This window comes from Oenanthe melanoleuca, chromosome 3, assembly GCF_029582105.1.
Source record: "Oenanthe melanoleuca isolate GR-GAL-2019-014 chromosome 3, OMel1.0, whole genome shotgun sequence".
NCBI classification, from domain to species: Eukaryota; Metazoa; Chordata; class Aves; order Passeriformes; family Muscicapidae; genus Oenanthe; species Oenanthe melanoleuca.
In genome coordinates this window covers 97,690,782-97,713,483 of record NC_079336.1, presented here as the reverse complement: position 1 = coordinate 97,713,483, position 22,702 = coordinate 97,690,782, and the positions used below count along the sequence as shown (strand labels likewise).

The following is a 22,702-nucleotide window of genomic DNA, read 5'->3' as shown; positions in this document are numbered from 1 at the left end:
GTCATTTTGAATGTGCATGGCTTGATTTGTTAATTAGTATTGAACTGCTCTGTTTTTGGGTTGATCCAAGTTTCTCTGTTTTACCTTTCCCCAGAAACAGACAGGCCTCTCTGGGTGGAGCAGGGGACCAGGAATGCTGGGCTGTGCCACAGAAGTTCTTCCAGCTGTGGATTCTGTCAAGGGGTTTGGTGGGTGGTTAGGCATCATTCCTCAGCATACTGGAGCAGAAAAGGGCTACCTGAGTCTGGATTCTTTTACCTCAGGAAGGAAACTAAATTCAGCAGGCTCTCCTTTGTCCAGGTCAAGGAACCCTTGTGCCAGTTGAGGTGCCTCGAGGAATTACCAGCTGCCATGGGTTATGTCAGTGGAAAATGGGCCTGAAAAATAGTGTTAGGTATATTGACAAGGACTCTGAACAGAGTTTAATAACCTGGTAGAACATTTCTTAATGAAGCAACTGGGACTTCTGTAATCTGTTTTACCTCACTTCTGCCATTCAGCCAGCTTGCATGCATCTTAATCTTTTAAGCTTTAATTTCACTTACAAGTCAGACTACAGCCCTTACTGACTTCGGGCTTTATGATTGCATTCATGAGCTTCTTTTTCTTCTCCTCAGCTATGGAGGAGTTTTAAAATGGGAGAGTTGGAACGCTGCTGCTTTTTCTTCATTGGTCTATGACCATTGGTGGAAAACATGTAAAACTCTGGGGAAGTAGTTTAAGGAGAATTCAGTGCCAGCTTTTGGGACTGCTCACTGCTATCACAGCCCAGGGCACAGTGGGGTTTGGTGCTGGCAGTGTTTTATGGTGACTGTGAGCCTGATCTTTCACTGACTGGGCTGTGTTGTCTGTGGGACAGACTAATGAGTCAGACTGAAGTAGTGCCAGAAGCCAAGGCTGTGGTCCTTGGGTACCTAGATCTGGCATGGCTGTGGTGTGTGAAAGCCCAGGTACAGGGAAAGCAGAGGGGATGCTGGCAGGATGCTGTGGAACATCAGGCAGTCTGTAAGTGCTGAGGCTGCAGCTGGGACAGAGAGGTGTGGAAGCAGTTTCAGGATAGAGAGGTGCCATTAATTCAGAGATGCTGCCCAAGGCAATCAGAAGAGTTGCAAATGGATTCCTATCAGCATCAAACCGAGGCTACTTCCTAATTGCCACAAGACACCATCACCGTTTTAGGTTAAGTTTTCTCTTTCAAAATTGACACACAGATCAGTACTGTGGATGTTCCATTTGTAGGATTTTTTTCTCAAATCATTTATAGTGTAAAAGCAAGGGAGATTATAAAATCTGTCTTTTACTTCTAGCAAGGACTGGCCAGTCTGAAGAGACTGGGAGATGTTTACTCTGTGCATGCCTTCCCATCTACAGCTATCCTTGAATTCTGCTGTGGATCTTGTGGTCCAGCAAAGGCCTTGGGGTCCTGCTGCCTCAGCACTGTGGGAATCTGAGCTAAAGAGACATGCTGGTCCAAATAACTCATGGATGATTATGACTACCAGTTGAGCAGGGAAATATTTCTGGCTTTGTCCTGAGGTTTGGAGAGTGTCCACTGTTTCCATTCTGAGAATGTCACATAGACAGATTGCTGCGGCAGTGATGAAAATATCAAGAGAGGCTCAGAAAAGCAAATATTCTTGGGGAAGTAATGAGAATAGATGGAGTTGGTGCAGTGTACAGACTGGGAGCCAGAGTGACAACTGAGCTCTGCAGAGAATGGCAAACCAGAGGTGAAATTAGGGGGCTGCAGATTGGAAGGAGGCTTTCCTCAAAGATCGTGGCTGCTTTAACTGTCTGAGACAGACAGATATTTAAGGCCTGGATTTTACTTAGGCCTGACCTTTGCTGAAGCTGGGAGTTGTGGTTAGTATTGGCCAAAGCCTCAGGCAAGCCCAAATGCTGCATCCTGGGGTCTCTGGCCAAAATTCTGGTCTGGAGACTAAGCTGGATACTTGTCATGTCCTGGGATATTTGGACAGGACCATGGGGTGTAGAGGGAGTGTCACTTAGTCCTGGACATCCTGCTGTGCTGTCAGTCCCAGCACAGGGGCCTCTGGCTTTCCTGGGGCTCTGCACAGGAAAGCAGGGGCTTTCCACACAGAAATCTGAAAGGTGTGCTGTGGCAGGGTGATTCAGTGTGCAGGAGGGGTGTGGGACCAGGACTCCTGCTGTGCTGGGAGGTGGCACCTCTGGCATCCTGTTGGACCTGCTTGGCTGATTCTCTGTCTGAATCATGGATGTGTCAAAAGTGCCACCAGGAACCCACTCACCAAGCCATGCTGAGTCCTCTGTGTGTCTCCCAGGAAGGGTGCAGAGGCTCTGCAATGGCTTCTTGCTGACAGGTGGATCTACAGCCTAATTTAATGTAGAGATGAATACAAGTAAGGCACTGTCACACTCCTGTTAATTTGTGATGCTTCACTGATACCACAACCAGTGAGAATGAGCAAGCAGATGGCCAGATCCTTGGAATTACCTGAGCTGAGCAAAATAATCAGTTTAAAGGCAGAGTTTGTGCCCTGATACCTGAGGTAGAGCCCTTTTTATTTTTGTATAATTCTGAGTGCGTAAGACATGGATTAACTGCAAGCTATGGCCAGCCTGATTCCCTGAAAATCTGTCCCAGACCTCCACCTGAGTTCACTGCCTCCTGGAATGGTGGCCAACAGCTGGTCATTTCTCTTGCTTTGGCATGAGATCCTGCTGTGTTATCATGGGGCTGATTTGAAACTGTGTTGAGGGTTTGCAGAACAGTAGTGTCACAGCACAGCCCTGTCTGGAGGGAACCCCTGCAGGCTTCAGAAAGCTCTGAGGGCAGCTCCTGCCCACCAGGAGCAGCAAGTGAGGAGGTTCCACTGCAGCTCTGGCTGCAGCTGGCCCAGAGGGTCACAGCCAGCAGCAGCTTGGTCAGGAGACACACAGCAGCCAGATCCCAGCATCTGCTAGGCTGGGCTGACAGCTTCCCTAATCACTTCTGGGCAGTCCACATCAAAGAGGGGCAGCATGAGGTCTGACCCAGATTCTCTGCTTCTGGATGCCTTTTGGCAGTGGGGGATTCACTGCTGGCACATCTCTGTTGACCCCCATAGACTCTCAAGGCTAATCACTCTCAGGCATTATCTTTAATCTTTTGACACCCTCGTCCAAGCATTCCTGCCTGTCCACATCAGCAAATTAGGTTATTAGCTCTTAATACCTAAAAATCTAGACCTTCTGTGCCAGAGGGTAACAGAGAAACCAGATTAGGGAGATTGTTTCCAAAGCCTAGCATTTCCCAGCAGTGTTAGTAGCTGATCAGCGCTCAACAGTGTCAAGCAAAGAACTGGCCATGAGATGAGGAAAAGCCCCAAAACAATTTGGAGTGAAGGAGATGCCTGAAGAACGTGGATGTGGTTAGGTGCTTCCCCTGGAAGTTTAGCAGCCAGAATACTCAGGAGTGCACACACCTCTGGACTCCTGCAGCAGGAGCACAGACGTCCTTGCCAAGGGACCAGCAGCCCTGTTCTGCCACTCGTGCTTCATCTCAGGCCAGAGCAGGCTGGAAAACAGCAGCTGGGTGGCCTCTGGTGATGGAATCTCCTGGATGGGAGACGAGCTGCCACGCTGCTAGGAGCACAGAAACAGTTTGGAAGAAGAGAAAAGGGTCAGTTTTACAGAGGATAAATGGTGAAGTTCTGGGATCAGGCATGGGGCATATTGCCACTGAGGTCCTGGGTGCCCTGAGCCAACTTCAGTGCTACAGGCAGCAGACACCAGTGTCTGATTTTAGGGGATTTTACCTCTGGTGGCTGATCTCCACTTATGTGCTGAGTGGAGCAGATATGTGTGCTTCATGGGACCATGGCAAACCTCAGAAATCAAGCTAGAACTGAGAAAATCTCGATTTTTCTGGTCTCCAGCCCATCAAAAAGGGAAGTAAGCATTCTGAGTAGTAAATGTTATATGTAGGATTTTGCAGGGTGAAAGTTTACCTGTGAGAAACCAGGTATCCATTATGGGTGAGTTTGCCCCTAGGAGTGATCTGTGGCATGCAGGGGAGCAGGCTTAGTGTGTCTTTTGTGGAGCCAGCAGGGGATGCTCTCATTCAAGCCTTGGCTTCAGAGCTCTTCTTTTCAGCTCAAGGGAACCGGGTTCTGTCCCCACTGAGTGGTCAAGAGCAGCTAAGAGGCACTTGTCTGGGGTTTGAATTTCAGGTGCTGACTTCAATAGGAGGAAATGTCACTACAGTGGCAATCAGTGGTTCTACAGCTGCCTCCTTATGTTCAGCTCCCCCAGGAGCAGCTCACTGCTGGGTTACAGTATGGCAGTATTGCTGATTTAAAACTCAAATTTGATCGCGTTTTTACCCAAGCTGATTGCTTCCCTGATTTCCTTGCTGCCTTGAAGGCACCTGAGATTTAACTGTCCCAGAGTTTTTGCATCAGGGAGACATCCAAGATTTAACTGTCCCACAGTTGCTGCATCAGGGAGACCCACTCGGATGTCTGTGGAATGTGAGCAGCCTGTACAGGTGCCAGGCATGAGCACATTCCCTTCAATCCCATCTGGAATCAGTGCAGGAGTCCTTGTGATTCCCACAGCATCTTGGTCTCTTAGTTCTGTGCAGTAGGTCCCTGCTGAAAAGCTGCATTGAAGCATCTGGATCTTGCTGTGCTTGTTCAGGTGTCTTCAGAAAATATTGCCCTTTTCTGGGGAAACTATTACCTTGCACCTTCAAGATCATTGCAGAATGTCAGGGAACAGGAGGGAGACTACCTTGACTCCTTGTAGCCAGGGGCTGAGGTTATGAGACAGACCCTCTTCCTGTGGGGGCTGTCCTTTGCCTCACAAACATGGTTTTTGTGTGCAGAGCTGAAGTTCACAGCTGTAACATCCCCACCAGCATCCATGCTGAGGCAAGTGCAGGGGACCTTAAGCAGCATCCTGAAAGCTGGGTGGAATAATGTCAAATTGTTCTATAAACTCTCTTGCAAAATTTGCTCAATCAGAATGAAGGGGGGGGCACACTGATGTAGAATGTGAGATTTAATTGAGGATCTCTGAATAGAATTGTGAACCCAACTCCACGTTCCTGCTTTTGGAAATTTCCATCAGAAAGCATCTCCATTCATCTATGTCTGTGTGCCTTGAAATGTATTGTCAGCTGGTAGAAATCTGGTTTGACCCAAGGGCTTTAAAAGCCTGCTTTTTTGCTTCAGGTAGGAGTATATAAGATGTAAATGGTTGCATAAAGAGGCTTAACACTGGGCATAAATTACATCAATTTTTTAGAAAGCCATGCTACTAAGGGACTGTAGAGATTTTTGAGGTATAGTGGGCAGTATCTTTTTACAGCATTTGTTTCATTAGCAATTTTGGAAAATTCCAATATTGTAAGAATTAATATAAAGATAAATTTGGGAAACTATTTTTGCTGACACGGAAATAGAACTGCAAATGAAGTTACTGTTCATGTGACTGAATTCATGCACAAGCATGACTAGAGGGTACAGTCAGAAAATTCATGTATATGTTCAGATCCAAATCAGTGTAAATGAGCCATCTTCCTCCTTCAACTTTACACCTTTGGAGTGTTTGAAATGCACCCCAGAAATGGGAAATACAGATTTGAGAAACTTCTATTGAGGGGACTTCCTAGAGCTGCAAAAAATAGAATCATATTGAAGATGTTACCTCCACATGCCTGTTTTTCTCTCACCTGTCCTTTTGACAGCTGAATCCACAGGTACTCCAGGTGTGCTCGTTCCTGTCTCCCTGCAGCTGTTCCCCCAAAGCCACAGGTGTTTGGTGTTGTGGGTCTCTTCCTGAGAGGGAACAGCTCCCAGGGAGTGGCAGGCAGAGCCTGGGCACACACTGCCTGCCTGACAGCCTCTCTCTGCCTGTTTCCCCAGGTGGTTGCGCTGTCGTCGTGGAGCCTCCTGAGAGATTCCATCTACTACACGCTGTCCGTGGTTGCCCTCATCGTGGTAAGTTTTTGAAGGTTCTTCATCTCTGGGAGCCCGTGTCTACTGCCAGCTGTGAAGGGAGCCTGCTGTGGCAGCACAGTCCTGTAGCTGAGATCCCAGCCTGAGCACTCACGGGGATTTCTGCTTGTGGAAAAGTCCTTGGCTGTGCTGGGAGCCTGGCTCCAGGGCAGGAGATGCAGGAGTGTCCTGAGAGCCCAGAGGGGTGGCTGGGCAGGGCATGGTGGCCCAGTGTAGGGCTAAACCCACATTCTGAGCCCCCAGCAGCCCTGCAGGGGGTGGGTCAGTGCTGCCTAAAAACATGAAATAACCTGTAAGGAGGCAGCACTTGTGCCCAGAGGAGAGCGATCCTGAACAGCTCCTACAGAGTGTTCAGGTTAGTTTTTCCACACATAACAGGGGCAGGTTCAGTGCATGCTGGCAGCAAGTCCTCCAACAAAGACTGCACTGTCAGCAGTTCTTAGTGCTGTGCCTATCCTGGTTTTCATCAAGCTCAGGAAATGCTCCAGATCTCTCAGAATTGGGCTATTCAGTGAAAAAATGTTGGCACTAGTGTTAGATAAAGGCACTGCTGTCAGTTTAGCATTACCTTTGCAGCCAATACCAAATGTAAAAATTGAGTTTTCAGGTAGCAGTTGTACTTCTTTCTGCCCCTTGCCTAGCCTAGTACCCTAGATTCCCTAAGACAGGAAGAGTGATTTTGTGAGGTTAACTTCCATATGTCAGCAAGAAGGAGACTTTACAGTCAGAAGAGGGTCTCTTGCATTTCTGTAGTCTGGGTTACTTTGCTTAGTGGGTTTCTACAGTGGCTTTTGGTGTGTTTCCTCCTGCACAAGCCCATGTTTCCAGACATACCTTGTAGCTGCAAAGGCCTCTATCTGCCTCATCCCAAACAGGGGATCTTTCTCAACCTATTGATAGTTTTATTCCCAATACTGCAAGGCCAACCATTTTGTACCTGATGAACAATAACTTTTCTGCATAATTATTAGCAATGAGCTGCAAAACAAAAAAACTTTTTATTTTGTTTTGTTCTGACAGCTTGACAGTAACCTCATACCAAAAAGTGTTGCTAAACAACAAACAGAGCCACACGTACTAATTGTATTGAGTTCCATTGCACAAGCCTGAAGACATCCAGCAGGCATTCTCTTAGGTTGCTCCACAGGAATGTGGGCATCTGGCCTCCTGGTGCTTGGATTGGACATTTCATTTATTGCATGGAGGCAGACAAGTTGAAAATCTGTGGACTCTGTCATCAATTTTAAATTCTTTAAGCAAGGCGGGGGTTTTTTCGTGGCTGGTTCATCCCTGTGGTTGTCAGCTGTATCAGGATATGGAGAAGAATTCTCTGTTTTCTGTCCAGTGTGCCCCTGAAATTCCTATCTTTGTGTTCTGTGCCATGAGAAAGTTGTGTGGCTTGCAGAACAGACATCTCTGTTACTCCTAAGACTTCTGTCCTACACTTTATTTCTGTATAAGCTGTGTTCATAATTACAGAACTGCAGGAGTCCTTTTCTTTTGGGAGTGTACCCCATAATACCAGGATACAGTTATTTTTTCCCCTAAGCTGTGAGTTAGCTTCTCTGCAGCTTTATGCCCACTCTTGTGCTCATTTTATCAGTGGTGGAGTTCAAGGCCCTCCAGGCAGCCAGGGATAATGCAGCTCCAGGCATGAGGGGAGGCTTGAAGGCACTGACAGAATTTTTATTCCCGTGTTGCAGCACTACCTGGCTGGTGTTACTCCACAGCAATCATTGCAAATGACTTTAACACCTGTTAGGGAAGAGCAGAGAAAGGTGGAAGGGAAAACATTTTAAGTGTTTAAGGGTTCAGCCTCCCAGTAGCTGATGTGCCAACCCTTTTGTATGCAGTATTGCTCCCCAGTGTATAGCACACGAGAATTTCTCATTTCAGAGTCAAACACTGCTTTAGTTAAAGACGTTTCTCCTTCCCCTCACTCACCCAGGCTTCCCAGTGCCTCTAATTTTTCCTGTCCTTTTAAGGCAGAATCAAACTGAGGTGGCAGGACATTGTTCCTCAAATTCTGATCTGCAGTCCCCCACGGCTCAGGTGGGAGGTGAGCCAGGGGCTCTGTGCAGAGCACACTGTAGCCTGCCTGTGGTTGCCCTTAATCAGATTTGTGTGCTCCTTTCAGAAGACACTTCAGCGCTTTGTATACAGGGATAATTTTTCCATATGAGGGCATTGAGACTTCTCTGCAGCTGGAATAGAGTCATCAATCTTGAAGAATTATATTGTTTGTAGAAGTTTGTTCTCATGGTGTTTTAAACAACTGCCTGTGGTGCTGTGTTAAAGGCTTCACTCCACTGGTGTCTTTACTAATCATAAATACACCTGAGGGGAAATAAATATATTCCTTCCAATGCTGAGATACAGCAATTTAAAAAAGCTTGATATTGTGCTGGGTAAATCAATATGACTTTGTTTCCTTTTGAACTAGAAAAGGAAGTACAGTGCTGTTGTAAAAAATAGAGCAGTATAGACTCACCTGTTTGCTCCTCCAGGCCATTTGATGAGAGAGAGTGAATCTAAACCACAGAGGATAGAAGTGGATAAACCACATTTATTGTACTTAATTCATCTTGATTCAGCCCTATGATTTTTTTTTTTAACTTTATAATGATATTACTCTACTCTTCTTGTAGAGTTTGGCAAAACTTACTCCTTATTCTCTTGAAAGGAAAAAGATGCCTGTGTATCTAAACTTGAAGGGACATGGTCAGAGTCATTAGTGGCAAAATAGAGATGGGTGCTATTTTTAGTCACAGAAGTCAGTGCACACGCTTTCACATCCCATCACACCAAAACATCTTAACCTAAACCAGTCCTTGTCAGATCAGATCAGGATGACTGGGAGCTGTAATTTAGGAGGTTTTGTGGTCATGTTTTCTTCCAGTAACCAGTGTAACTCGTGCCTCGTGCCGGCTGTCACACAGGAGCTGTGTGCCGGCTCTGTGGCCAGGGGGGAGTGTTCACTCTGCTTCCAGGGCCTCGTTCCTTTCCCCTCCTGTCTCCCCGGGGCACAGCTGTGGATCTGTAATCCCCGGTGGGGCACACATTTCCTTGTTGGTGCTTTGGAAGGCAGAACGGATCACGGCCGGTGGCTGAGGCTGTGAGGGCGGCGTGGGCACCAGCTCCAGCCTCCTGCGGGCACCAGCACCGCGGGCCCTGCAGCCGCCCCACGGGGCTGCAGTGTGGGGAGAGCTGAGGCACAGGGAGGGCAGGGCTGGGGAAGGGGAAGGGCCTGGTCATGGAGCAGCGTGTGGGGAGAGCTGAGGCACGGGGAGGGCAGGGCTGGGGAAGGGGAAGGTCTGGTCATGGAGCAGCGTGTGGGGAGAGCTGAGGCACGGGGAGCAGCAGGGGAAGGGGAAGGGCCTGGTCATGGAGCACGGCAGCCACCTGCCGGTGTGAGCCTTGAGGCACTGCAAGTGTGAGCCTTCAGGGCAGGTCCTTCCCTCACACCCCTTACCATGGCTCTAGTCCTTCCCTCATGCACTTTCCCTCACACCCCCCGCCATGGCTCTGGCCCTTCCCTCACACCCCCCGCCATGGCACTGGCCCTTCCCTCACACCCCTTGCCATGGCTCTGGCCCTTCCCTCACACCCCCCGCCATGGCTCTGGCCCTTCCCTCACACCCCTCGCCATGGCTCTGGCCCTTCCCTCACACCCCCCGCCATGGCACTGGCCCTTCCCTCAGGCCTCTCGCCATGGCACTGGCCCTTCCCTCACACCCCCCGCCATGGCACTGGCCCTTCCCTCACACCCCTTGCCATGGCTCTGGCCCTTCCCTCACACCCCCCGCCATGGCTCTGGCCCTTCCCTCACACCCCTCGCCATGGCTCTGGCCCTTCCCTCACACCCCCCGCCATGGCACTGGCCCTTCCCTCATGCACCTTCCCTCACACCCCCCGCCATGGCTCTGGCCCTTCCCTCACACCCCTCACCATGGCACTGGCCCTTCCCTCATGCACCTTCCCTCACACCCCCCGCCATGGCTCTGGCCCTTCTCTCACACCCCTCACCATGGCTCTGGCCCTTCCCTCACACCCCCCGCCATGGCTCTGGCCCTTCTCTCACACCCCCCGCCATGGCTCTGGCCCTTCCCTCACACCCCTCACCATGGCACTGGCCCTTCCCTCATGCACCTTCTCTCACATCCCCCGCCATGGCACTGGCCCTTCCCTCACACCCCTCACCATGGCACTGGCCCTTCCCTCATTCACCTTCCCTCACACCCCCTGCCATGGCTCTGGCCCTTCTCTCACACCCCCCGCCATGGCTCTGGCCCTTCCCTCACATCCCCCTCACCATGGCTCTGGCCCTTCCCTCACACCCCCCCCCATGGCTCTGGCCCTTCCCTCACACCCCCCGCCATGGCTCTGGCCCTTCCCTCACATCCCCCTCACCATGGCTCTGGCCCTTCCCTCACACCCCCCGCCATGGCTCTGGCCCTTCCCTCACACCCCCCACCATGGCTCTGGCCCTTCCCTCACATCCCCCGCCATGGCGCTGACTCTTCCCTCAGCAAGGAGGCCCGAGGAGGCTGCCCAGCACTGTTGGGAAGCGCAGTGCCCATCCATCAGCAGGGCAGCCAAAGGGGCTGTCACAGTAGCCCCTGTGGTGGCCACCCCGGGCTGGGAGCAGCACCCTGGGCCAGCAGGACGTGGCAGAGCTGTGAGCAGATCACTGTGGGTCTGCTGGCAGGGAAGAGGCCATGTCTGCTGAGACAGCCAGGTGGGTCTCTGGCTCACCCTGCTTTCCCTCTAACTGCTGCACAAAGATCCCGTGGCTTTGGGGAGGGAGAACCTGCTTGCTTTGACTAGGTGAGAGCGACTTAGGGTTGAGAAGTTCATAGACTGAGCAAGAGAGCTGTGCCAAAATACACCTGAGCTTAATGCCATTGCCAGGAGCCTTGGTTCGCTTTACTCTGTCCCTTGCCTCAGGTGATGAGCTGTTTTCAACTGTGGTTTTGTGTATAACACGCTATTTTTAAATCTTTTTCTCCACAGTTCATTTACGATGAAAGAGTTTCCTGGTAAGTGAATCCATTTGCTTTTCATTTTTTCTGGTTATACCACAAAAGCTACCATAATCAGTGTTTATGAGGAGAGAAGGAGAAAGCTAAGAAGTTCTGCAGGGCAGCTCTTTGCTGCTGTGTGAGAAAGGTCAGCACAAGACAGGCTAAAATAACAAATTTTTTGAGCTAGAGAAGAAAGCCCAGGAGAGTGTTGCTCAGACTGTTTCTGGTGCAGTGGCAGCAGACAGTGCCCTCTGCATGCCCTGCAGCAGCCTGGGGATGACAGTGTGCTCAGCAGAGCTGTGGGTGTCCCAGAAGGGGCCACCCAAGCAGTCATAAATAAGTGTATTCTTGGATTTTTCGTAATTTAGTAAATGGCCAGTTTAAGGAAATAAAAAAATCCCTATTAATTTGTTAAAGAGCAGTGTTGGAGGGCTGCAGATACTTTTCAGTTGCTTTGGTCTCGTGGTTTTGTTTCCAGCACATCCCAGAGGTGATGTGGTGACATCTGGAGGTAACATTGTTAGCTTTGGTGTCACTTCCAACTGGTGTCGTTTGGATTACAAGCACTAGGGAGCGTCAGGCTGCTTGGGCTGGTGTTTTCCCTCACTGGCTCCTGCCCATTTCAGAGGCAGGTTTCAAACACCCGTTCTTGGCAATGGCCTGGTTTTCTTTGTTGATTTTTTGTGTGGGTTTTTTAAACTGAAATTCACTCGAGGGCCAGTTGTATTTAACTGTGCTCTTAAAAAAAAAAAAAGCATAACACAGATGCTGAGTGTTGAATCTTCAGAAGCAGGGAATTAAACTTTGATATAGTTAGTGCAATATCTCAAAAACCTTGTGGAGAAAACGTTCCATGAGTTTAACATACAGTAGTTTGATAATGGATAATTTCCACAAGGACTAGCAGTCTGCTGTGGGGAACTAAGCAGAATACAGCATTTTGGACAGTGAAAAAGATTGCCTAGAAACAAGCTCTAAAAGTCATATTGTAATTTGTTTTCATACAAATTTCATTGTTCCGTAAGTTTGGCACAGAAACAGCAGAGGGAAAAAACCTGTCAGAATCTAATGAGCAGTTTGAACTGCTGCCTGCTGCATTCTCAGCTCAGTTTTCCTCAGCAGGATCAGCTTTACAAAGCCCAGCATTACCCCCCTGCAGGCAGAGCACGGTGGCTGCTCCACATCCCATGGTTATTGTCCTCACAGAAGTGTTGGGGGTCCTTGAGTGTGCAAGTTGCTCGCTGAACTCCTGGGATTTGTCACTTGTTCTTAGCATAGAGTTCAGTTTGGCCAAGTCACAGAAGTCAAGAAAACGAAGGAGGCATCGTGCATGGATGTGTGAGCCATTTCTTTATGCACCCCTTTTTTACAGAGGAATGTTTAAGGCAGCCCAGGAGGATCAAACCTTTCTTTTGTGGCATGGCAGATGGGGAATGGCTGAACAGGGGCCACTGATGCTGTGCCCTGCTCTCATATGTTTGTGTTGTTCTTGCTTCCAGGTGGGAGTCCTTAGTCTTAGTGCTGATGTACGTCATCTACATCTTTATAATGAAGTAAGTCAAATGTGCCCTCAGCTTATCTCAATTCTAAGGCTCCCTACTCCCTTTGCCTCACCTAGCTTTTATAGCAAGAAGCAGCAGCCTCCAGTTCTGCCAGGGGAGGCTTGGCTTGGCTTTTAGGGGAAACCTCTTCCCCAAAAGGGTTGTCAGGCACAGGAACAGACTGCCCAGGCCAGTGGTGGAATCACCATCCCTGAAGGGGTTTAAAAGGTGTGTAAATATGGTGCTCAAGGACATGGCTTGGCAGTGCTGCATTAACATTGGACTTGCTGAGTGTGGAGGTTTTTTCCAGCCTGAAATATCCTGTGAATCTGTGCTTTTTGAATCTCATCCTGTGTTAACTGACCAAGGCTAATGCAGCAAACCTGTGGCAGAGCAGAGACCTGAATCCATCCTCAAGTGCCACCAAAACAGTCTCTTCTGACTTCACTTTAGCATCTCTACTCAGAAATAAGCAGGAGTGAGATTCCATTCTGCTTTTCATGGGTGTGAAGCTCTGCAGCAGTTTTTGCTTGCCTGGAGACCCATGGTAAATGTACAGTGATTTTCTGAGCATCTGGCCTGTGTGACTTCTTCCACACAAGTTTTTGCTAGTAAAACTGGTCTGTTCTTCTGTTTGGTTCCCCTCCTCCCTGTCTTGTTTTCAAAAGCCAGTGGAAAGGAAACCCAGATTGAAACTGGAACATTCAACAAAACCTAGCAGCTGCCAAGCACACCAGTGGTCTTGTCTCCACAAGTAAGACTAGAGATTTGTTTTGAAATGATGAAAAGAGTAAATATTGTGAGAGCCATTCTCAGTGAGAACAGCAAAACACTCAGGCTGGCTGAAGGGAACACAAGTCAGAATTCATCTAATAATTAGAAATTTTGACATGGAGGGTAGCTTCACTCTTGGAACAATTAACTGGCCAGCAAGGCAGTTGTAATGTGTACAATTTTTTCTTTCTGAAAACAAAGTTGTAATGTGAGAAGGCTCTTCAGACCTGATTGGATGCAGCTTTAAAGGTTGTCACCCTAGTCAGGGACCTCTGCCAGGTGTTTATAGGGTTGTACCCTTGCCTTTGAGTATCATGGGGAGAGCCTTGGCTCATATTTGTGTCAGTTCCTGGATGCTCCAAGAAGCAAGGATTATTCCCCACCCCTGCCAAAGTTGAGGTGAATTTAGCATAAGGTGCTGTGTTTCTTTGTTGAGTCCTCCCAGTAAAACAATGCTGGTACTCAGGTGTGATTATGTGATAAAAAATACACGTGGATGATGACAAGCAAAAATTACTCACCATACAGAATATTCATCACACCTAACACATAAACATGCATGTCATTCAAGGTCCATGGCTTCTCTCTTTCATAGCCACCTGGGTAAAGACAGATTGTGTGATGTACAATTTAGCTGGAGCTCTGGGATACTCCTTGAACCCAGTTTTCTTCCCTCCCTTAGCTGTGTTGCACAGGATGCAAGGCTAGGAAAGGAAGACTGTCAAGAAGTAAAGGTACATCCTGAGTTTGTTTCATTTGTGCAGGTACAACTCAACCATACATCACTGCTTTGAGAGGAAGACAAAAAACTCTGCAAACATGGTGAATGGTTTAGCAAGTAACACGGAAATGGACGACAACAGCAACTGTGATGCCACAGTGGTGTTACTAAAGAAAGGTAACTGTTCCAGTAAGTCACCCTCTCTCTTGCATCATTCTGGGTGTTCTCTCCCTGCTCACAGTGGGAACTGCTGCTGTCTTGTAAGCCATGAGATAGGAGGGGACATGTGGCCCTTTGGAAGCCCTGTCCCAGATGGAGGGCACGGTGTGGTGATCCCAGCCACTGCAGGTGGCTGAGGCCTCTTGTGGCTGATTTTTGCTGCTGGACAAGTGCTTGGCTGTGAGGACTCCTTCAGGCCCAGGGGCTGCTTATCTAGCCTGTTACAGCCATTTTAAGTCCTCCTGTGGGCACTGTTACTCTGCACTGAAGTTGCCCTTTACAGCATCTCCAGTTAAATTTAATTCCACTCCAAAGGGACATCAACTGAGCAAGAAAAAAGGCCCTACTTAGACCAGTGGACACTTCACCCCCAGAGAAGGGAGGGCAGGGTTTCTGTATTGGTCTGGGTACTGTGCTCTTACTGCACGTGCTGGCTTCACCATGCCCAGCTTTTCCATGTAAGTGGTCTTTAAGGGTGTTCCACTTCAGCTGAAATCTGTTCCAGTTTGACTTTAGTCATAATCATGTATAAAAATGGTTGTATTTCTTCAGCTTAAAAAAAAAATTCCCCCATCCCATAACTCAGCAGCAAATGTCTGCATTTGCAAGGATGTCCTAAACCATATTCACAGTGGATTTATTTTGTCTTTAAAACAGTCAACAAGCATGTGCAGTATCTGCCTGGGATGTATATGTACCTGCCCTCAGGAATAACACCTCCTTTTTCCCTGAGGCACTGGCTTAGCCTGAGAAGAAGCTCCATCTTGTCAAAATCAGTCCAGGTCTCTGACCACAGATGGCCTGCCTTTTCTGTTTAGCTAAAAAACCCAACCAACCAACCAACCAACCAAAAATAGGTCTCTTTTCCTGCAAATGGGGCTGGAGAGGCATAGTCTGTGCACAGTAAGCAGTTAAACATGAAATGTAGTGGGGTTTATTTGCAGCAGCAAGCACTTGGAGTCTGCCAGCTCTCAGTTACAGCTCTGTTGCAGAGGGGTGGCTGTCAGCAGTGCTGTGCACTCTGATTTGGGGAAGTTGCTTTTTTGGGGAGGCTCTCTGTCACCTGGATCTCTCCACAGCAGAGCTGTGCTGGCAGTTCTGTACCAGGAAAGCTGGGCTGGGAAAACTCAGTGAGCACAAACTCAGGCCTTGCACATGCAGCATCACCCAGTGGCCTCAGGGTTAGTTCTGATTGTGGGATTTGGTTTAAATGTTCCCACAATGGGTTTTTGCATACTCTGCTGGTAACTTTTTGATTTGGACACTTGTGGTTACTCACACTGGCCAGGGAAGGAAGAAAGGATTGCTTCATCTTCTTGCAGATTGTTCCTGTATTTTTTAGCATTGGGCCTGGAAAGGCAAGTGATGCACAGGGCCACCAGCAGCACCTGTTGCAATGGGATGCCTGGGGTTTCAGACACTGTTTGTCTTCTGAGGCCTTTTCTGAAACCTTTTCTGAACAGAGGACCAAAAAAGTCTGAAACAGAAAGATTTCTGTGTTTGGCAGTTTTTCCAGGTGCCACTCAACAAGTGCCAGTGTGGAAAAACTCACAAGGAAAAGCTGTCTGGTTGGTTTTTGTTGTTTGTTTGTATTTTTTTTTTTTTTTAATACAGAGGAGCTCACATTTCTACCCTATTCTATGGATGCCTCAGTAGGGAAAGAAAAAAGTAACATAAAGGCTGAGGAGATAGTCTTTTGTAAGACTAACAGTGATGGTTAAAAATGGTAATGCCATTACATTTGCCTGCTCAGAAGTGTGTTGGCTAAGGCTTCAGGTTTCCCTGGTGCCAAGCCCCAGTCCTGGCACAGAATTCACAGCCCAAGGTGCCATCCAGGTGCAGGAAGCATGAACCCCAGAGGCAGTGGGCATCAGCACTGTGCCCCAGTCTGGTGGCAGTTCCCAGCTGTGAGCTGCCAGCCCAGGGTGCAGGAACCTTCTTTTCATTTGTGTTGGTACCTTGCAGGAACACAGGTAGTGGTGGATGAGGGCAGCATCCTCACAGAGGTGCAGGTTACAAATGGAAGTATCTGCCTTGGTGGGATGGCTGCTGTTGAAGCAGTGGTCTGCCTAACACAGGCCTGTGATGAACTGTGCAGGCAGATTTAGTTCTCTGCAAGGAGCATCAGTGGTGATATCATGTTGACAATTTATTTAAAAACAGGAATATAAGGTGTGTAGAAGGCAGAAATGAAGGACAGATGAGGCCTGTTCTGAATGGTGTAGCTGAAGGAATGGTTCTTACAGAGAACTTCTGGAACCCACGGGTTTATTCTTCTCAGAGCCACGTAGAGCAGATGGAGAGAGTGCTGGAAGAAGGCCTCAATTTGTTTTTGTTCCTTGGCTGCAGGAAATTTCCACCGTAAAGCCTCAGTGATCATGGTTGATGAGCTGCTCTCTGCCTACCCACACCAGCTTTCGTTTTCCGAGGCTGGGCTGCGGATCATGATAACCAGCCATTTCCCTCCCAAAACACGTCTCTCCATGGCCAGCCGCATGTTAATCAATGAGGTGTGTCTTTTGTCTCCCCCACTGCCCTTCTTCCGAATTTGCCTTTTCCTGTAGCAGTGTTTGGCTTGAAATGCAACTCCGGTGTTCCTTCTGGATCCCTGGTAGCGCTCTCCCAGGTTTTGTCCTTCTGACAGTGGCTTCACTGAATCATCCCTTGCTCTCTGTCCCCGTGGAGATTTTAGCAGAGGTTGCTATGCCCTTATGTTACATGTAGCTGTTGCTCACAGGAGGTGCCCCTTGCATGGCTCTGTTTAATAATATGTTACTACCCCGAGACTGCACTTAGTGTGTCACTGCTCTTGGTGTACTCCTGGAGTCAATTCCACAGCCCCTGGACATCTCTTGTAAAAGTTGTACATGTGAGATTTATCTAGTGGTCTGCAAGCAAGCGACATCTTGTACCTGTGGAAAATAATTCCTTTTGCTCTTAAAGATGAATTTTTAAGAATTCTACGCATCTCTCTTTCTCTCTTCCTCCATTTTTCTTACAAAAGCACAACTTTAAAAAAGTCTTATCTTTCAGCAAGTCTTTGCCTTTATTTACAGAGGCAGAGGCTGATCAACAGCAGGACTTACACCAACGGTGAGTCAGAAGTAGCAATCAAGATCCCCGTCAAGCACGTGGTGGAGAACGGGACGGGCCCCGGCAGCGCTGCGGAGCGCGGCGTGAACGGCACGCGGCGGGACGAGGACGCGGCCGAGGCCGGCAACGAGAACGACAACGAGGACAACGAGAACAACGAGAACGACGAGGAGGAGGAGGAGGACGACGACGATGATGATGACGACCATGAAGGGCCATACACACCTTTTGACCTACCCAGTAAGGAGCTCCTGCGTTTCTGTGGTGTTTGTGTGGGTGTGCTGGAAAGCGCTGCAGATGCAGGTAGACGTAGAAGTGTCTCTGAGAGCTTGCAGCGACTTTCACTTTGCAGTGAGGCTCCTGGTGACGTGTAAAAGAAATGGGGAGCTGGGAAGCAGCAGGGACCTCTCAGGGGGCAGGCTCCTGGGCTTGGGCACAGCTCTGCTGCAGCAGTTTGGGAGCACCTGTTCAGATCTCACTCAAACAGCATTTTTTAGTTTAAGTGAGGAAAAGACCTGAGCCTTAAAGAGAATAGTTTTATGTCCTGTGTACTTTCATAGTATGTTTAATGTATGATCACCTCTGGAGATCTCTGGTTTCAACCCCTGCTCAGAGCAGGCTCTCCAAGCTTGTGTCCAGTTGAGTTTTGATTATCTATAAGGATGGACATCCCACAGACTTTTGGGTACCTGTTCCCATGTTTGACCAGCCCTGCAGTAGGAAAAAAAGAGAAAATGCACAACTTATTGTAGCATCTATTCTGACCTTCCCTTACTACAAGTTGAGTCCATTGGTTTTTGTAATTCTCTTGTGCAAGGAATTTTGTAATTCCCTTGTGAAGGGCCTGCCTCCATCTTTTCTGTACCCTTCCATTAGATGATTGAAGGTGGGTCAGAATTCTTTCTTGGACTTGGATTTTATGTGGTTCCTGTAAGAACTTGACCTGGGAGGAGGGGGAGCACATGTAGTCTCACCCATTACTTAAACTCTCAGGGAGGCCCTTCATACCCCTGTGCCTGTCTCTGCCCTCCTATCTGCCATCACAACCTAGTCTTCTGAGCAAGGAATGGCATGTTGGCATAACAGGCTGAGGTGTTGCTGGCATCTTGTTTGCATGTGCTAACGAAATAAAAGCATTCTGAAATACAGCAGAAGTGACTTGTGATTGTTCCCCTTTGTTTTGTTGTTTGGCAGCTGGCAAGATGGAAGTGTTGAAGTGGGTCCTCACATGGCCCTTGAGTTTTGTCCTGTACTTCACAGTGCCCAACTGTAACAAGCCCCACTTGGAAAAATGGTTCATGGTCACCTTTGCTTCTTCAACCCTGTGGATTGCAGCTTTTTCTTACATGATGGTGTGGATGGTACGTACCAACTAACCCAGAAACCACTGCCTGGGAGAAGGAACAGGAGGGGGTTTGTCAGTCTAGAGAGATGCATAGGGAGTTCTACACACCTGAATTTTCAGGTGAGAAGCCTTAGGTTTGCTTCTATTTCTATTGGACCTGTCCACACTCAGAGAAGAAAGTTTGGGGCCAGTAGTCATGGCCTTTGAACTTGGTTTAGGGCTGGCATTTCATTCAGATTCTGTACCTTGGGCAACACTTCCAGCTGCAGCAGTGGAATGTCTCCCAGTTCTGCAGGGTAGTGTGAGGGGTGCTGAGTGACACTCTGGCCACAACAACATTTCATTCTCTTGGAGCAAGCAAGGTCCAGAGACATGGAGTTGTGCATGATAACACTTGGAGCTCAGCATGAGCAAATGGCATGGCATTCAGTCACATTCCTGCAGAACTAGAACCAGAGGGTGGTTTTGTGTCTGCTTAGCTAGTATTTGTATATAATAATGTTTACAAACTTCATCCAAAATCAGGAGAGTTCCTCAGGGTAGTGAGCAACCATATAGTCTCTTTTCCAGGTTAGTGTCAGGAAAAGTGTGGATGAAATGTAAGGAACAACTAACCTGAGAGCAGGTGAGTGCTATCCTCTGCCAGTTGATGAATTACCAAAAACACCTGTCCCTGCCTCTATTTAAAGGAAGTGTGAGTTTGCACTGAGAGATACTCTCTGTCTCACAGCATCTAGCAGATTTGGGCCAAGTTGGTCTCGGGTCTTACTTCTTGTAAAGAGCTTGACAGTTGATTTCCTCTCCTTAGGTGACAATCATTGGGTACACACTGGGAATTCCAGACGTGATCATGGGCATCACCTTCTTGGCAGCAGGAACCAGCGTGCCAGACTGCATGGCAAGCCTTATTGTGGCCAGGCAAGGTGGGTCATGGCAGGGGTGGCATCCTGCTGTGGAAGTGTGTCCTGACCTCCTCCTCCTCTTCAGGTAGCACAGGTGCTTCTCCAACAGGAGAATATACAGAGCTCTTTTAAGACAACAACAAAGAGGGAAAGAAATCAGCTGCTATTGCAAAGCAGTTAACAGGTTCTCAGCAGCAGAGTGGAGCAAGTTCTGGCAGTATTGTCAACTTCTAGCCTTCCCCAATAATCACAGTAATTCTGAGTATCAGTGGTATAGAACTAATTAATGGCATAAGAATCTCTCAGGTCACCTTCCAGCTTTTCTTCAGTCATAAGGACTGGAAGTTACTACTGTTTTTAAGGAAAGCAGCTCCCCCAGCAACATGTGTATTAAGAGGAAAAGCAAGTAGCCAGTACTGCTCTGGGGAGCAAAACCAGTGTCTCCTCACTGACATAAGCAGCTGCTGAACAGACAACTCAGAGACCTTTTGCAATCAGTCCAGTACAGAATCTCATGCGTCATGGTCGCAGTAAAGCATCAAAAGCCCCCCTGGACATGGCACCAGAGGGCTGGCAGGTCACAGCCAGCACAGCAGGTCCCCTCAGCAGCACAGGATTAGTGGAGGGGAATTCTCAGATGATCCTGCAAGGAGGATTAAGCCCCTTTACGTCTGCTGGCCTTGTATTGTGGGGGGCAAAGGGAAGGGAGGGAGTGAGGGGTATCCTCCATAAATCTTGTCCTTAATCAGTAGAAATTGCCTGGATTAGCTCAGATTAAAGCTGCAAGACTTTTCTGAGACATGTCTGAGTGTGTGTGGTTTCCATCCCTGCAGGTATGGGGGATATGGCCGTGTCCAACTCCATTGGAAGCAATGTTTTTGATATTTTAATTGGCCTAGGCCTGCCATGGGCTTTGCAGACCCTAGCAGTGAATTATGGATCATATGTAAGTCCTACGTTTGTTCACATTATTGTTATTTGTCTATTATTTATTTATTTATTTTTAATTTATTTAAGGAAAAAAATGTCAAAAATGGTGTGAATTTTATTTGAAAAAACAAGTAATTTTCTCTGTTACATTATGGGAGAAGCAAAAATTAATTGTCACTGGACATTTTCCATCCTTTTGAGGACAAGTATTTCCATTTCTTCCTTTAAGACAGAAGTCTGTGCTAAAATAAGATAGCTTACTAGAGTGCACTGGATTTTCATACTCTTGAATGAAAGTAAGAATGACCATGACACAGAGGTGAAATATAAAATATAGATGAGATCTGTAGGGCTTCTGCTTAAAAAAATTCTGATATTACTGACCTGTTAACACACTGGAAAGTGAGGGAAACTGTTAAACAATTGGATGCTTCAGAGCATAACCATCAACAGGAAACTGTGCAGACCTTTCCTGTTTAAGGCAAAACCACCCAACACCAATGAACTTATCCTTTACTTCTCAAGAACAAAAAGAGCCACCCCCTGCCCCAGAGTGGCTGCAAGGTTCCTTCTGAGAAGGAAAAGCAGGAGATGCCACAGAGTTGTAGAGGGAATTCAGCTTGGTGCCCACAAGGATCAACAGCTCTTTCTTGGCCAGGCTGCTTTCCAGCTGGTCAGCCCCATGTGGGGTTATTCCTTCCCAAGTGCAGGGCTTTTCATTTCCCTTTGTGGATGTTAATGAGTTTTCTGCCTGCACATTTTTGTAGCCTCTACATGGCAGCACAGCCCTCCAGAGCATCAGCCACCTTCCCTGGTTTTGTATGGGCTGTGAACTTGCTGAGCCTGCTCTCTCCCCACCATCCAGTTCATTAAAAAAGACACAAAGCAGTCCTGACCCCTGGGGTAAGGCCCTAGTGACTGGCCCCCAGCTGGGCTGGTTATCAGGCCATTCCACTGTCCCCTTATCTAGGCTGCTCTTCCTCTCTTTGTCCCCAAGGATGTCTGAGACAATGCCAGAAGCCTTGCTAAACTCAACAAAAAAAAAAAAACAAAACCAAAATAAACAATGTCTGTTGGGCTCCCCTCACCCAGCAAGGCCCCTGGTCATACAGGGCTGTCAGGCAGGGTCAGCAGGATTTCCCTCTGTAAATCTTCATGTCTTGTCCTTCGTGCATTTTGAAGTGGTTCCCAAGATCATGTGCTCCATCATCTTCCCAGGGATCAAGGGCAGGCTGACCAGCCTTTAGCTCCTCAGATCTTCCCTCTTCTAGAACAGAGGAGTGCCACAAGTAAACAGTGCTGTAGGAATAAAATCCCTTTCTATAATGAGCAATTTATCTGTAGCTCATCTATATTTTTGTGAAAAAGGATGAAAACAAGTGGCTAAGCAGAAGCAGCCAGCTGTCATGGAGGTGTACCAGTATCACTACTGTTTTGCACACCCAAAGTGTCCATTTTTACAGTGTGATCACATGGTTGGAAAAGGCAGTCTTGGAAACAGCCCCACAGTTAGCAAAAGAGAGTTTCCTCCATTTTCACTTGCTGTTCCTGGATTTCTCTCCAAATCCTTGGGTAATTGGACTTTGGAACAAAGCAAGCCCCCTTACTAATTACTCTGTTATTAGTAATTAATTTTTGAAGTATTACTGCTTGCCAGCAAAGGCTGGCATTAGTTGGTTGGGTGTACCTTGGTGACAGTGCCTAGAGCTCCAAGGGGCTGGTTGTTACTCCAGGAGCACTCCAGGGGCTTGTGGGACAGCCTGGCTGTCCACTGAATATCACAGAGTCAGAGGTACTAGGTGATTTCTGAGGTGATGGCACAGGATTTAGTACTGCTCCTCTGGTGTTTGGCAGGACCCAAATGTGTCTCTGTAGTATCTGCTCCAAGAGGGGAACTCCTCAGAGCAGTCCTGATGCCCCTGACTTGCATGCAGAGGCAGGGGGAGATGTGTAGCAGACAAAAAGGGATTGCTTGATCATGGTTTCTTTGGCATGGTGGTCCAAAACCATGACTGCCTCCCTAGAATGTTCAGTGTTAAGTGGGCTGTGGCAAAGTTAAGCTCCTGCTGAAATATACACATTTTAATAACCAAGCTGTAATAACTTCTGTGGAAGCTGTGTTTTCAAGGTACACTAATGCAGAAGAGCCTCCTAGAAGCCCTCTCCAGC

At 48.0% G+C, this 22,702-nt stretch overlaps 1 protein-coding gene across 2 annotated transcripts in view; it reads left to right on the top strand.

The window, feature by feature from the left end:
- Positions 1–22,702, top strand: part of SLC24A3 (solute carrier family 24 member 3) — a 68,172-nt gene that overhangs the window by 30,372 nt on the left and 15,098 nt on the right. Inside the window, exons 6-14 of one of the 2 annotated variants that reach the window (XM_056486839.1) lie at positions 5,892–5,966; positions 10,998–11,023; positions 12,508–12,561; positions 14,088–14,221; positions 16,613–16,773; positions 17,320–17,596; positions 18,551–18,717; positions 19,510–19,624; positions 20,437–20,549. In XM_056486839.1, coding sequence (XP_056342814.1) covers positions 5,892–5,966; positions 10,998–11,023; positions 12,508–12,561; positions 14,088–14,221; positions 16,613–16,773; positions 17,320–17,596; positions 18,551–18,717; positions 19,510–19,624; positions 20,437–20,549 — 1,122 coding nt within the window. Of the gene's footprint in view, positions 1–5,891; positions 5,967–10,997; positions 11,024–12,507; positions 12,562–14,087; positions 14,234–16,612; positions 16,774–17,319; positions 17,597–18,550; positions 18,718–19,509; positions 19,625–20,436; positions 20,550–22,702 lie in introns of both variants that reach the window. The other variant, XM_056486838.1, reaches the window with a different exon arrangement.